The sequence below is a fragment of the Scyliorhinus torazame genome, chromosome 17 (assembly GCF_047496885.1).
Source record: "Scyliorhinus torazame isolate Kashiwa2021f chromosome 17, sScyTor2.1, whole genome shotgun sequence".
NCBI classification, from domain to species: Eukaryota; Metazoa; Chordata; class Chondrichthyes; order Carcharhiniformes; family Scyliorhinidae; genus Scyliorhinus; species Scyliorhinus torazame.
In genome coordinates, this window is record NC_092723.1 from 87,267,662 (window position 1) to 87,283,736 (window position 16,075).

Sequence of the window (16,075 nt, forward strand, 5' to 3'; positions counted from 1 at the left end):
TGGTGGGAAAGAAGGTGTTATTCGAGGCGTCGAGCATTGTGGCAGATAATGGCGGTAGGTACATAATGGTAAGTGGTAAGTTGCAGGGAGAGAGGGTGGTGCTTGTCAATGTGTATACCCCGAACTGGGACGGTGCGGGTTTTATGCGGCGTATGTTGGGTCGGATCCCAGACTTGGAAGTGGGGGGCCTGATAACGGGGGGAGACTTTAACACGGTGTTGGATCCGGCACTGGATCGCTCCAGTTCGAGGACGGGTAGGAAGCCGGCGGCGGCTAGAGTGCCGAGGGGGTTTATGGACCAGATGGGAGGGGTGGACCCTTGGAGATTTGCAAGGCCGGGGGCTAGGGAATTTTCATTCTTCTCACATGTCCATATGGCTTATTCCCGAATCGACTTTTTCATCTTGAGTAGGGCGCTGATAGCGAGAGTAGAGGATACTGAGTATTCGGCAATAGCCATTTCGGACCACGCCCCGCATTGGGTGGACTTGGAGATGGGGGAGGAGAGGGACCAGCGCCCGCTGTGGCGCTTGGAGGTGGGGCTGTTGGCAGACGAGGAGGTGAGCGAGCGGGTCCGATAAAGTATAGAGAGGTACCTGGAGACCAACGACAACAGGGAGGTCCGAGTGGGGATGGTATGGGAGGCACAGAAGGCGGTGGTGAGGGGAGAGCCCACTCCTTGCGGAGGGAGCGGGGGGAGAGGGAGAGGCTGGTGGGGGAGATGGTGAGGGTAGACAGGAGGTATGCGGAGGAGCCCGAGGAAGGATTATTGAGGAAGAGGCGTAGCCTCCAGGCCGAATTCGACCTGGTGACCACCAGGAAGGTGGAGGTGCAGTGGAGGAAGGTCCAAGGGGCGATGTATGGGGAAAAGGCAAGCCGGATGCTGGCGCATCAGCTTCGGAAGCGGGACGCAGCTAGGGAGATCGGGGGAGTTAAGGACAGGGGAGGGAGTGTGGTGCAGAGTGGAGCTGGCATCAATGGGGTCTTCAGGGCTTTCTACGAGGAATTGTACCGATCCGAGCCCCCACAGGAGGAGGGAGGGATGGGCCGCTTCCTGGACCAATTGAAGTTTCCAAAGGTGGAAGAGGGACTGGTGGTGGGATTGGGGGCCCCGATTGGGCTGGAGGAGCTGATCAAAGGGATAGGAAGCATGCAGGTGGGGAAGGCACCGGGGCCGGACGGTTTCCCGGTCGAATTCTAGAAAAAATATATGGACCTGTTGGGCCCGCTGTTAGTTAGGACCTTCAATGAGGCAAGGGAGGGGTGGGGCTTTGCCCCCGACGATGTCCCGGGCACTGATCTCCTTGATCCTGAAGCGGGACAAGGATCCCCTGCAGTGTGGGTCTTACAGGCCGATTTCCTTGCTAAATGTAGATGCCAAGGTGCTGGCGAAGGTCTTAGCCACGAGGATTGAGGATTGTGTGCCGCAGATCACCCATGAAGACCAGACGGGGTTTGTGAAGGGGAGACAGTTGAAAGCGAATGTGCGGAGGCTTCTGAACGTTATCATGATGCCGGCGAGGGAGGGGGAGGCGGAGATAGTGGTGGTGATGGACGCTAAGAAAGCCTTCGATAGGGTAGAGTGGGGGTACCTGTGGGAGGTGCTGAAGAGGTTTGGGTTTGGGGAGGGGTTTGTCAGGTGGGTTAGGCTGTTGTATGAGGTCCCGATGGCGAGTGTGGCCACAAACAGGAGGAGGTCCGAGTACTTTCGGTTGCACCGAGGGACGAGACAGGGGTGTCCCCTGTCCCCCCTGCTCTTCGCACTGGCGATTGAACCCCTGGCTATGGCACTGAGGGAGTCAAGGAACTGGAGGGGGTTGGTGCGCGGTGGGGAGGAGCATAGGGTGTCGCTTTATGCGGACGACATGCTGTTATGTGTGGTGGACCCGGTGGGGGGAATGCCGGAGGTAATGAGGATTCTTAGGGAATTCGGGGACTTTTCGGGGTACAAGCTCAACATGGGGAAGAGCGAGCTGTTTGTAGTTCATCCAGGGGACCAGGAGAGGGGGATTGGCGAGATCCCACGAAAAAAGGCAGAGAGGAGCTTCAGATATTTGGGGGTCCAGGTGGCCAGGAGCTGGGGGGCCCTGCATAGGCTTAATTTTACAAGGCTGGTGGAGCAAATGGAGGAGGAGTTCAAGAGGTGGGACACGTTGCCGCTGTCTTTGGCGGGTAGGGTGCAGTCAATCAAAATGACGGTGCTCCCAAGGTTTTTGTTCCTGTTCCAGTGCCTCCCCGTGTTTATCCCGAAGGCTTTTTTCAGGCGGGTTAACAGGAGTATAATGGGGTTTGTGTGGGCGCGAGGGACTCCGAGGGTGAGAAGGGAGCGGAGTAGAGATCGGGGGGGGCTGGCGCTGCCCAACCTCTGTGGGTACTACTGGGCCGCCAATGCGGCGATGGTGCGCAAGTGGATGATGGAGGTGGAGGGGGCTTCATGGAAGAGGCTGGAGATGGCGTCTTGTGTCGGTACGAGTCTGGGGGCGCTGGCAACGGCGCCGCTGCCGCTCCCTCCAAGGAGGTATACCACGAGCCCGGTGGTGGTGGCTGCCCTCAAAATTTGGGGGCAGTGGAGGCGGCACGGGGGGAAGTGGGGGCCTCGGCGGGGACCCATTACGGGGGAACCACCGGTTCGCCCCAGGAAGAACAGGTGGAGGGTTTGCGGCGTGGCACAGGGCAGGGATACGAAAGTTGGGGGACCTGTTTGTGGACGGGAAGTTCGCAAGCCTGGGTGAGCTGGAGGAGAAGTACGGGCACTCCCCCGGGGACACCTTCAGGTACTTACAGGTAAGGGCGTTCGCCAGACGGCAGATGGTGGAATTCCCGCGGCTACTGCCACACACAGTACAGGACAGGGTGCTCTCAGGGGGGTCACTTTATTTTTTTTTGTTTTTGTTATTTACACTGGAGGGTCTGAGGGGGTGTATATACTTGTTGTATTGAGTCGGGGGGTTAATGTTAATTTATTATTTATGTACGGGGGGGGAAGGGGGTATGGAGGGTTGTTTTTCTGGACTGTGTTTTGTACTGAACCCTGTTGGGTTTCTTTTTCATTTTGTTTCTGATATTTTATGAAAACCTTTAATAAAAATTATTTTTAAAAAAAAATTCTGATTCTGATTCTGACTGTTTTGGATTTCCACAGAGTTTTCTCTGGCTTTACCCTGTCCAGGCATAGCTCACCATCTTTCGGGTCCTTACACATCGATCCTGCTCCACTTCCCCAGAGGAGCTGGTGCACCTGCCACTCGGGCCTGTGGTGTCCCATCTTGGTCAACACTTATTCTTGAATAAGGGTGTCACGTAAGCTGCCTTGTGATCATTTTGCAGCTCCCCCATATCTAAGAAAGGTTATGATAAATCCTGCCACTATCTCCACTTCCACTTTGTTTCGCAACCTGGGTGCAAACCATCTGGATCAGGTGACTTATCTACTCTCTGCAATGCCAAACTTTCCTGTCCATCAATTTTAACCCCATCAATTACCTCTACTATTTCTGCTTTTACCAGTATTATATCACCATTCTCTTCCTCAGTAAACACTGAAACAGTGACCTCATGAAGTATTCTAACCTTGCCCTGCACAAACAGATATCACCATCATTGTCTCTGCTGTAAGGTCCCTTCCTGTTTATTCCCTTATTTTCCCTTTCTTTTATTTTGCCGTTATCATTTTTGATCCATGGATGATTAATGGACATGTGCCTTTAAGTCAAGCAGCAGTGAGAAAGTGGAATTCAGAAGTTACAGGAGAGAACACTCTGCATGTCTCTGTTGTCCGAACAGGAGCGAGAGAGAGAGAGATGGGCTGAGACTCGATTTGATTGATTGGCTGGTGGCCAATTGGTAGCAGGAGGTGATCGGATACTGTCCCAATGGAATGTTTTCAGTGTCCCAATGAGTTTTAGTCTGAAAGCACAGGAACCAGGGGCGCGATTCTCCGACCCCCCACCTGGTCGGAGAATTGCCGGGGGCCGGCGTGAATCCCGCCCCCGCCGTGTCCCGAATTCTCCGCCACCGGAGATTCGGCGGGGGCGGGAATCGCGCTGCGCCGGTCGGCGGAAATCCCCCGGCGATTCTCTGGTCCGCGATGGGCTGAAGTCCCGCCGCTGTCAACCCAGGCCAGCCGGCGTGGATTGAACCACCTTTCGAACGGCGGGACAAGGAGGCGCGGGCGGGCTCCGGGGTCCTGGGGGGGGCGCGACCTCGCCCCGGGGGGTGACCCCACGGTGGCCTGGCCCGCGATCGGGGTCCACCGATCCGCGGGCGGGCCTGTGCCGTGTGGGCACTCTTTTCCTTCCGCCTTCGCCATGATCTTCACTATGGCGGAGGCGGAAGAGACCCCCTCCACTGTGCATGCGCGGGGATGCCGTGAGCGGCCGCTAACGCTCCCGCGCATGCGTCGCATGGCAAAGTAATTTCCGCGCCAGCTGGTGGGGCACCAAAGGTGAGGGCTCGGCCCCCCAAGATGCGGAGAATTCCGCACCGTTCGGGCAGCGCGATGCCGGACTGATTCGCGCCGTTTTTGGCGCCGGTCGGCGGACATCGCGCCGATTGCGGAGAATCCCGCCCAAGGTCTCGCTCTCTCTCTCTCTCCTCCGTGCTTCCCCCAGAAAGGTTTAGAATGCTGTATTTCTGAAACCACAGAGGCCTGGCCCCAGCACCAGACGCAGCAATGCCTCCTTCCAGTTCTGTAGAAGAGTCATAGAGATTTGAAACATTGGGCACGATTCTCCAGAAAAGCTTCTCAGTGCGGTATTGAGTGGGAAGTGCCGCGAGCTTCCCGGCGCTTGGCCTAGCGATGCAGGCAAAATTAATTGGTCCACTTAATGAAGCCTCACGAGCTTCTCATCGCAATGAAGGCTCGCCAGCTGATTCGGCGGGACTGCGCTCGCCAGCCCCCCACTAACAAGGTTGTGCAGCACATAAGCTGCATTTGCTCAGCCAACCCCACCCAGCTCGCGGTGATGGCGCCAAGGAGACCAGCCCAAGATACGGGGATGCTGACCTGGGGAAGCTGCTCGACGTTGTGGAGGCCAGGAGGGATGTTCTGTTCCCCCAAAGGGTCCCGGACGGTCAGCCACAAGGCAGCCAGTGCTGCCTGGGATGAGGTGACAGCAGCTGTCAGCTCGGGGAGTGTGGTCAGGCGGACTGGCCTTCAATGCCGTAAGAAGGTCAATGACCTATACCAGGCAGCGACTGAGTAGAATAAGAACAAAGAAAGTTACAGCACAGGAACAGGCCCTTCGGCCCTCCCAGCCTGCACCGATCCACATCCTTTATCTAAACCTGTCGCCTATTTTCCAAGGATCTACTTCCCTCTGTTCCCCGCTCATTCATATATCTGTCTAGATGCATCTTAAATTATGCTATCGTGCCCGCCTCTACCACCTCCGCTGGCAAAGCGTTCCAGGCACCCACCACCCTCTGCGTAAAAAACTTTCCACGCACATCTCCTTTAAACTTTCCCCCTCTCACCTTGAAATCGTGACCCCTTGTAATTGACACCCCCACTCTTGGAAAAAGCTTGTTGCTATCCACCATGTCCATACCTCTCAGAATTTTGTAGACCTCAATCAGGTCCCCCCTCAACCTCTGTCTTTCCAACTAAAACAATCCTAATCTACTCAACCTTTCTTCATAGCTAGCACCCTCCATATCAGGCAACATCCTGGTGAACCTCCTCTGCACCCTCTCTAAAGCATCCACATCCTTCTGGTAACGTGGCGACCAGAACTGCACGCAGTATTCCAAATGTGGCCTAACCAAAGTCCTATACAACTGTAACATGACCTGCCGACTCTTGTACTCAATACCCCGTCCGATGAAGGCAAGCATGCTGTAAGCCTTCTTCACCACTCTATCGACCTACATTGCCACCTTCAGGGTACAATGGACCTGAACTCCCAGATCTCTCTGTACATAAATTTTCCCCAGGACTCTTCCATTGACCGTATAGTCCGCTCTCGAATTAGATCTTCCAAAATGCATCACCAATGAATTCTCCCCTCCCCCGGCACAATCCACCCCCAACTCCCCATGCGGCCCCCAGCTCTTCCTCTACCCCCTCCACCTTCAACTCCTCCCCAACCCCTGCTTCACATCCACCCCCTCCCCCACTACCTTGAACCACGCATGTGGCTACCAATGCCCTCTCTGTGTCTCCTCAGGAAAAGCTCTCCCACCCAGACTGGCAGAGGGGTGCCGGACTTAGGAATCCTCACCTCCTTCGAGGAGTGTACCCTGGAGGTGACTGGGGTGGCTGAAGACAGATCGGTCAGCCACACGGAGATTCGTGGATGCCGCAGAGGTGAGGAACCATCGGGCTCCACCTGGAGGACCTGTCAAAATTGAGTTGTTATTGTCTTACTGACTGACCCAAATCTCCCACTGACCACATATCCATTCTCCCGCAGGTCCTCCAGCCGACGGCGCAGCCCATCCCGACGGCCCCTCTCCTGAGTCCGAGGGGAAAACCCCAGAGGAGAGTTCCGAAGATGCAACCATTATGGCCGGGGCACAGCTGTCATCCCCACCCTCCACCAGCGCAGATACACACACCTCGGTGGGACATGTCAGTGGACAGGCTTCTGGAGCACAGTCTGGCGAACATCACACTGCTGATGATGCACATCAGGTGGAGGCAGGAGCACAATGTTTATAATAAACACTTAACATCCTGGTGAACCTCCTCTGGTGGCAACCAGAAGGTGGCTACCCTTTTTTTATTCCTAAGCTCTACCCACAAAGCTTTATTTGATGCCCCTCCAAGATATCATCTCTCCTTACTGCAGTAACTGACTCCTTAACTAATAATGCAACGCCTCTTCCTCTTTTACCCCCTCCTTTGTCTCGCCTGAAGATTCAATATCCTGAGATGTTGAGCTGCAAGTCTGCCTCTCCTTCAGCCATGTCTCCGTGATGGTTACAATATCACAATTCCACGTGTCAATCCTCACCTTAATTCATCTGTTTCACCTGTAATACTCCTGGCATTAAAGTAGAGGCCATTCACCCTGGTCTTACTCCCTTGAAATGCATTACAGCTGTATTCCCTCTGACTCGATTGCTTTACTGTGTTATGCTATGTCTCTATTCTGCTAACAGTCTGTGTCTCTCCCCCTGCCGAATTAGTTTAAACTCCTCCCAAAAGCACTCGCAAACCCACCCCAAATAATGTTAGTCCCTCACAAACAGTCTGGTTCAGGTGTAGACCATCCTGCTTGTACAAGTCCCAGTTTCCCCAGAAATGGTCCCAGGGATATAAAGTCCTCTCTGAAGGGCAGGGCAGGTCGACAATATGATGAAGAAAGCCTATGGAATGCTTTCCTTTATTCGGCAAGTTATTGAGTACAAAAGCAGGATGTAACGCTGGAACTGTATGAAACGCTGGTTAAGCCACAGCTGGAGTTCTGTGTTATGGTCACCACATTACAGGAAGGTCATCATTGCTCTGATGGAAGGCTCCTTCTCCATCATAACCTTTCCGTGGTTCGAAGATGTACTTATGTCAAGTATTGATTTTTAGCCTTTCAGCTGGAAACATGAATTTGGACTTCTAAAAACAGACCTTTTTGAACAGACTGAAGTGATTTGAACCTACTGGCAAGGGCCGCATCCAGACCCTTCTTGAGTACATTCAGCAAACTGGTCCCAACAGCTTTCTGTGATAGAGAATTCCACAAGTTTACTGCTCTCTGAGAGAAGTTCTTCCTCATTTCAGTCCTGAATGGCTTACCCCTTATTCTTAGGCTGTGACCCCTAGTTCTGGATGTCCCAACATTGGGAACATTCATCCTGCATCTAGCCTGTCCAGTCCCATCAGGATTTTATATGTTTCTCATTCTTCTAAACTCCAGTGAGTACAAGCCCAGTCGATCCAGTCAGTCTTTATTATGCTCTACACAAAATCACAAAGATTTTGTGATTTTGAAGGGCCAGATTTGCCAGATTTGAAGGGCCACCCTCTGCTGACCTGCACCCAGGTCAGAGTTTTGATACGGAAAGGTTCCCCCTTCTCAGGGGAACCCTGCGCTCAATTACTGGGGCTGCTCGCACTCTGTGGTGAAAGGTGGGAATCGTATTGAGAACAGTCCTTGTCCCCCAAGGGTGTCGGAACAGTGAACACACGCAAAATAGATGGAGTGAGATCACATGACCAACCCAAGTCCTTTGTGTCATAGAACATAGAACATAGAACGATACAGCGCAGTACAGGCCCTTCGGCCCACGATGTTGCACCGAAACAAAAGCCATCTAACCTACACTATGCCATTATCATCCATATGCTTATCCAATAAACTTTTAAATGCCCTCAATGTTGGCGAGTTCACTACTGTTGCCGGTAGGGCATTCCATGGCCTCACTACTCTTTGCGTAAAGAACCTACCTCTGACCCCTGTCCTATATCTATTACCCCTCAGTTTAAAGCTATGTCCCCTCGTGCCAGCCATTTCCATCTGCGGGAGAAGGCTCTCACTGTCCACCCTATCTAACCCCCTGATCATTTTGTATGCCTCTATTAAGTCTCCTCTTAACCTTCTTCTCTCCAATGAAAACAACCTCAAGTCCATCAGCCTTTCCTCATAAGATTTTCCCTCCATACCAGGCAACATCCTGGTAAATCTCCTCTGCACCCGCTCCAAAGTCTCCACGTCCTTCCTATAATGCGGTGACCAGAACTGTACGCAATACTCCAAATGCGGCCATACCAGAGTTTTGTACAGCTGCAACATGACCTCCTGACTCCGGAACTCAATCCCTCTACCAATAAAGGCCAACACTCCATAGGCCTTCTTCACAACCCTATCAACCTGGGTGGCAACTTTCAGGGATCTATGTACATGGACACCTAGATCCCTCTGCTCATCCACACTTCCAAGAACTTTCCCATTAGCCAAATATTCCGCATTCCTGTTATTCCTTCCAAAGTGAATCACCTCACACTTCTCGACATTAAACTCCATTTGCCACCTCTCAGCCCAGCTCTGCAGCTTATCTATATTCCTCTGTAACCTGCTACATCCTTCCACACTGTCGACAACACCACCGACTTTAGTGTTGTCTGCAAATTTACTCACCCACCCTTCTGCGCCTTCCTCTAGGTCATTGATAAAAATGACAAACAGCAACGGCCCCAGAACAGATCCTTGTGGTACGCCACTTGTAACTGAACTCCATTCTGAACATTTCCCATTTGTCTTCACCACCCTCTGTCTTCTTTCAGCTAGCCATTTTCTGATCCACATCTCTAAATCACCCTCAATCCCCAGCCTCCGTATTTTCTGCAATAGCCTACCGTGGGGAACCTTATCAAACGCTTTACTGAAATCCATATACACCACATCAACTGCTCTCCCCTCGTCTACCTGTTCAGTCACCTTCTCAAAGAACTCGATAAGGTTTGTGAGGCATGACCTACCCTTCACGAAGCCATGCTGACTATCCCTGATCATATTATTCCTATCTAGATGATTATAAATCTTGTCTCTTATAATCCCCTCCAAGACTTTACCCACTACAGACGTGAGGCTCACCGGTCTATAGTTGCCGGGGTTGTCTCTGCTCCCCTTTTTGAACAAAGGGACCACATTTGCTATCCTCCAGTCCTCTGGCACTATTCCTGTAGCCAATGATGACATAAAAATCAAAGCCAAAGGTCCAACAATCTCTTCCCTGGCCTCCCAGAGAATCCTAGGATAAATCCCACCAGGCCCCGGGGACTTATCTATTTTCAGCCTGTCCAGAATTGCCAACACCTCTTCCCTACGTACCTCATTTAAGTCGACCCAACTAACAAAGTTTTAGACCCCGTCTACTAACTTGACTTGTCTCGATTCTGCATAGGCAATGATTTTAAAGCAAGAACAGAATTCCACAGCTATGTTGCTTAGAGAACAACCAAATTGAACATCTGCATCTTAAAATCAGAAGCATCAAGGCCATCAAATCCAGTCTGAAGCCATTAGAGCCTCTAAGCGATGAACTGTGAACTTCTTTTATTTCTTACAGACTTTGGCCAATCTCTCCTCTTCTACCCTTTAATCTGTGTGCGAGTGTGTATAAGTATTTTGTTGTTTTACACAGATCGTTTGAATACAATAAATTTCCCTCCTTGTTAAACTCAAGAAAACCTACCAGATTGGTTATTTTATGATCACAGTGTTTAAACAGTTCAGTACTCACTGAATTGTTAAGGATAAATGTTTTTAAACAAAACATATCTGTTGTGGTGAAAGAAGGAGAGGGAGTGGTGGGGAGCCATTCAACCCCTCCTGAACTTGGTTAGAACACGTCCCAGGACACTGTTTGGAAGATGAGCAGGGAAGTTCTCCCTGTGTCCCAGCCGATAGTTAACATTCAATCACCGTCACTAGAACTGATCATCTGGCCATTAGTAGGATCTTGTGGTGCACCTTAATCGTTTGAAAGATTTGGGACACGCTGAGGTTACAATCTGCCAATTCATTCTCACTTACCTTTTACATCAAGCCTGCAGTCTGCTATTGCTTCTCCGAGTGCATTGACAGCTTTGCAGGTGTAGACTCCTCCATCGTAGGGGCTAGGCTTACGGATCTCCAGTGTACAGATCCCCTCGTTTGTCAGAATTCGGAACTTGGGGTCTTGTTCAAGCAACATCTGGTTCTTCAGCCAACTGATTTTGGGCTGCAAGATAATAAAGAATGTTTGTAATGTGAAGTATTAAGGGGTACGTATTATACCCAGTTGTAGTGCAATAGGTTCATTGCATATTAATGGTGTTCAATTGGATGCAAGTGGTGGGCATTTACTTTGGATTCACTTGAGCTCCTTATAAATAAAACAATCTAACACTGTTTTGGGTGAAGAGAAATATGTTTTTGGCGTGTACATCTGGACATCAATATAAAAGTGTGCACAGATTCACTCCGGTTCTATACTTCATCAATTGACTTTCTGATTAAGGCATTGCAGCAGAGGACAGTCGCCGAAAGATAAAGATTGGAAATTAACATTTAAATAAATCAGAAAGAAGTTAAAACCCGAATGGCCATTGTGAAAAATGGCACACAGCAAATGACAATTGTTGGGGTAGGATTACTGTCGAACTCATGGTGAGTGGAAGAATGAACTGGGTGATGTGGAAAGGGATTACATCCTAACAAAGACCACACAATGTCAAATTTAATAAATATTGTGACGAAGGAAGGAGGGAAGGAGGGAATGGGTGAGAAAGTGAATGAGAGAGTGAGTGAGGCAGTGGGTGGGTGAGTGAGGCAGTGGGTGGGTGGGTGAGTGAGGGAGGAAGTGGGTGAGTGAGGGAGTTGGTGAGTGAGTGAGTGGGTAAATGAGAGAGTGGGTGGATGAGGGAGGGAGTGGGTGAGTGAGTTAGGGAGTGAGTGGGTGAGTGAGGGTGTGAGTGGGTGAGTGAGAGAGGGAGTGGGTGAGTGAGTGAGAGAGGGAGTGGGTGAGTGAGTTAGGGAGTGAGTGGGTGAGTGAGGGAGTGGGTGAGTGAGGGAGTTAGTGGGTGAGCGAGGGAGGGAGTGGGTGAGTGAGGGAGTGGGTGGGTGAGTGAGGGAGTGGGTGAGTGAGGGAGGGAGTGAGTGGGTGAGAGGGACAGAGTGGGTGGGTGGGTGAGTGGGTGAGTGTGGGACTGGGTAGGTGAGTGAGTGAGGGAGTGGGTAGGTGAGTGAGGGAGTAGGTGAGTGGGTGAGTCAGGGAGTGGGTGAGTGAGGGAGCTAGTGGGTGAGTGAGGGAGTGGGTGGGTGAGTGAGGGAGTTAGTGGGTGAGCGAGGGAGTGGGTGAGTGAGGGAGGGAGTGAGTGGGTGAGAGGGACAGAGTGGGTGGGTGGGTGAGTGGGTGAGTGTGGGACTGGGTAGGTGAGTGAGTGAGGGAGTGGGTAGGTGAGTGAGGAAGTGAGCGAGTGGGTGAGTCAGGGAGTGGGTGAGTGAGGGAGTGGGTGGGTGAGTGAGGGAGGGAGTGGGTGAGTGAGGGAGGGAGTGAGTGAGTGGGTGAGTGAGGGAGTGAGTGGGTGAGTGGGTGAGTCAGGGAGTGAATGGGTGAGTGAGGGAGTGGGTGAGTCAGGGAGTTAGTGGGTGAGTGAGGGAGTGGGTGGGTGAGTGAGGGAGTGGGTGGGTGAGTGAGGGAGTGGGTGGGTGAGTGTGTTAGGGAGTGAGTGAGTGAGTGAGTGGGTTAGTGGGTGAGTGAGGGAGTGTGTGAGTGGGTGAGTGAGTGGGTGAGTCAGGGAGTGAATGGGTGAGTGAGGGAGTGGGTGAGTGAGGGAGTTAGTGGGTGAGTGAGGGAGTGGGTGGGTGAGTGAGGGAGTGGGTGGGTGAGTGAGGAAGGGAGTGGGTGAGTGAGGGAGGGAGTGGGTGAGTGAGGGAGGGAGTGGGTGAGTGAGGGAGGGAGTGGGTGGGTGGGTGAGTGGGTGGGTGAGTGAGTGAGGGAGTGGGTGAGTGAGGGAGGGAGTGGGTGGGTGGGTGAGTGGGTGAGCGAGGGAGTGGGTGAATGAATGCGTGAGGGAGTGGGTGAGTGAGTGAGTGAGGGAGTGGGTGGGTGAGTGAGTTGGGTGTGTGGTGAGGGAATGGGTGAGGGAGTGAGATTAGTGAGTGAATTGGGTCGGTGAGTGAGGGAGTGTGAGTGAGGACGTGGGTGAGTGAGGGAGATGGTGAGTGAGTGAGGGAGTGGGTGAGTCAGTGAGGGAGTGAGTGAGTGTGGGAGTGGGTGAGCCAGTGAGGGAGTGGGTGAGTGTGGGAGTGGGTAGGTGAGTGAGTGAGGGAGTGGCTAGGTGAGTGAGGGAGTGAGTGAGTGAGTGAGGGAGTGGGTGGGTGAGGGAGGGAGTGGCTGGGTGAGGGAGTGAGTGAGGGAGTGGGTGAGTGAGGGAGTGAGTGGGTGAGTGAGTGAGGGAGTGGGTGAGGGAGGGAGTGAGTGGGTGAGTCTGTGAAGGAGTGGGAGAGTGCGGGAGTGGGTGAGTCAGTGAGGGAGTGGGTGAGTGTGGGTGTAGGTAGGTGAGTGAGTGAGGGAGTGGGTGGGTGAGTGAGGGAGTGAGTGGGTGAGTAAAGGAGGGAGTGGGTGGGTGAGGGAGGGAGTGGCTGAGTGAGGGAGTGAGTGAGGGAGTGGGTGAGTGAGGGAGTGAGTGGGTGAGTGAGTGAGGGAGGGAGTGGGTGAGGCAGGGAGTGGGTGGGTGAGGGAGTGAGTGGGTGAGTGAGTGAGGGAGGGAGTGGGTGGGTGGGTGAGTGAGGGAGGGAGTGGGTGAGTGAGGGAGGGAGTGAGTGGGTGACTGAGGGAGTGGGTGAGTGAGGGAGTGGGTGAGTGAGGGAGTGGGTGGGTGGGTGAGGGAGTGGGTGAGTCAGTGAGGGAGTGGGTGAGTGTGGGAGTGGGTGGGTCAGTGAGGGAGTGGGTGAGTGTGGGAATGGGTAGGTGAGTGAGTGAGGGAGTGGGTAGGTGAGTGAGGGAGTGAGTGAGTGGGTGAGTGAGGGAGCGAGTGGGTGAGTGAGGGAGTGGGTGAGTCAGGGAGCTAGTGGGTGAGTGAGGGAGTGGGTGGGTGAGTGAGGGAGGGAGTGGGTGAGTGACTGAGGGAGTGAGTGAGTGAGGGAGTGAGTGGGTGAGTGGGTGAGTGAGTGTGTGAGTGGGTGAGTGAGTGAGGGATGAGTGGGTGAGTGAGGGATGAGTGGGTGAGTGAGTGGAGTGAGTGGGTGAGTGAGGGAGTGAGTGGGTGAGTGAGTGAGGGATGAGTGGGTGAATGAGGGAGTGAGTGGGTGAGTGAGGGAGTGGGTGAGTGAGGGAGTTAGTGGGTTAGTGAGGGAGTGGGTGGGTGATTGAAGGAGGGAGTGGGTGAGTGAGGGAGGTAGTGGGTGGGTGAGAGGGACGGAGTGGGTGGGTGAGTGGGTGAGCGAGGTAGTGGGTGAATGAGTGAGTGAGGGAGTGAGTGAGTTGGGTGTGTGGTGAGGGAATGGATGAGGGGGTGAGATTAGTGAGTGAATTGGGTCGGTGAGTGAGGGAGTGGGTAAGTGAGGGAGATGGTAGATGGGTGAGGGAGTGGGTGAGTCAGTGAGGGAGTGGGTGAGTGTGGGAGTGGGTGAGTCAGTGAGCGAGTGGGTGAGTGTGGGAGTGGGTAGGTGAGTGAGTGAGGGAGTGGGTGGGTGAGGGAGGGAGTGGCTGGGTGAGGGAGTGAGTGATGGAGTGGGTGAGTGAGGGAGTGAGTGCGTGAGTGAGTGAGTGAGGGAGTGGGTGAGGGAGGGAGTGGGTGGGTGAGTCTGTGAGGGAGTGGGAGAGTGTGGGAGTGGGTGAGTCAGTGAGGGAGTGGGTGAGTGTGGGCGTAGGTAGGTGAGTGAGTGAGGGAGTGGGTGGGTGAGTGAGGGAGTGAGTGGGTGAGTAAAGGAGGGAGTGGGTGGGTGAGGGAGGGAGTGGCTGAGTGAGGGAGTGAGTGAGGGAGTGGGTGAGCGAGGGAGTGAGTGGGTGAGTGAGTGAGGGAGGGAGTGGGTGAGGCCGGGAGTGGGTGGGTGAGGGAGTGAGTGAGAGAGTTGGTGGGTGAGTGTGGGAGTGGGTGAATGAGTGAGTGAGGGTGGGTGAGTGAGTGAGTGAGGGAGTGGGTGGGTCGAGTGATTTGGTTGTGTGGTGAGGGAGTGGGTGAGGGAGTGAGATTAGTGAGTGAATTGGGTCGGTGAGTGAGGGAGTGGGTGAGTGAGTGGGTGAGTGAGTGAGAGAGTGGGTGGGTGAGTGAGGGAGTGGGTGAGTCAGTGAGTGAGTGGGTGAGTGTGGGAGTGGGTGAGTCATTGAGGGAGTGGGTGAGTGTGGGAGGGGGTAGGTGAGTGAGTGAGTGAGTGGGTGGGTGAGTGAGGGAGTGAGTGGGTGAGTGAGTGAGGGAGTGGGTGGGTGAGTGGCTGGGTGAGGGAATGAGTGAGGGAGTGGGTGATTGAGGGAGTGAGTGGGTGAGTGAGTTGGGTGTGTGGTGAGGGAATGGGTGAGGGAGTGAGATTAGTGAGTGAATTGGGTCGGTGAGTGAGGGAGTGGGTGAGTGAGGGAGTGGGTGGGTGGGTGAGGGAGTGGGTGAGTCAGTGAGGGAGTGGGTGAGTGTGGGAGTGGGTGAGTCAGTGAGGGAGTGGGTGAGTGTGGGAGTGGGTAGGTGAGTGAGTGAGGGAGTGGGTAGGTGAGTGAGGGAGTGAGTGAGTGGGTGAGGGAGTGGGTGGGTGAGGGAGGGAGTGGCTGGGTGAGGGAGTGAGTGATGGAGTGGGTGAGTGAGGGAGTGAGTGGGTGAGCGAGCGAGTGTGTGAGTCTGTGAGGGAGTGGGAGAGTTTGGGAGTGGGTGAGTCAGAGAGGGAGTGGGTGAGTGTGGGCGTAGGTAGGTGAGTGAATGAGGGAGTGGGTGGGTGAGTGAGGGAGTGAGTGGGTGTGTGAGGGAGTGGGTGAGTCATTGAGGGAGTGGGTGAGTGTGGGAGGGGGTAGGTGAGTGAGTGGGTGGGTGAGTGAGGGCATGAGTGGGTGAGTGAGTGAGGGAGTGGGTGGGTGAGTGGCTGGGTGAGGGAGTGAGTGAGGGAGTGGGTGAGTGAGTGAGAGTGTGAGTGAATGAGTGAGGGAGGGAGTGGGTGTGGGAGGGAATGGGTGGATGAGGGAGTGAGTGAGGGAGTGGGTGGGTGAGTGAGGGAGTGGGTGAATGAGTGAGCGAGGGTGGGCGAGTGAGTGAGGGAGTGGGTGAGTCAAGTGAGTTGGGTGTGTGGTGAGGGAGTGGGTGAGTGAGGGAGTGGGTGAGTGAGGGAGTGAGGATGGGTGAGTGAGTGAGTGAGTGAGGGAGCGGGTGGGTGAGTGAGTTGGGTGCTTGGTGAGGGAGTGGGTGAGGGAGTGAGATTAGTGGTTGAATTGGGTCAGTGAGTGAGGGAGCGGGTGAGCAAGTGGGTGAGTGTGGAGGTGGGGGAGAGGGGGAGTGGGTGGGTGAGTGTGGCAGTGGGTGAGTCATTGAGGGAGTGGGTGAGTGTGGCAGTGGGTAGGTGAGTGAGTGAGAGAGTGGCTGGGTGAGTGAGGGAGTGAGGGGGTGAGTGAGTGAGGGAGTGGGTGGGTGAGGGAGGGAGTGGCTGGGTGAGGGAGGGAGTGGGTGAGTGAGGGA

At 53.9% G+C, this 16,075-nt stretch overlaps 1 protein-coding gene across 2 annotated transcripts in view; it reads right to left on the reverse strand.

The window, feature by feature from the left end:
• The window catches only part of LOC140393989 (myosin-binding protein H-like), a 242,394-nt gene that overhangs the window by 147,812 nt on the left and 78,507 nt on the right, over window positions 1-16,075 (reverse strand). For both annotated transcript variants that reach the window (XR_011935798.1, XM_072480715.1), the window contains exon 9: window positions 10,476-10,662. Coding sequence is in view for 1 of the 2 variants with exons in the window: in XM_072480715.1 (XP_072336816.1) it covers window positions 10,476-10,662 (187 nt within the window). In the remaining variant the exon portion in view is untranslated. The remainder of the gene's footprint in view (window positions 1-10,475; window positions 10,663-16,075) is intronic.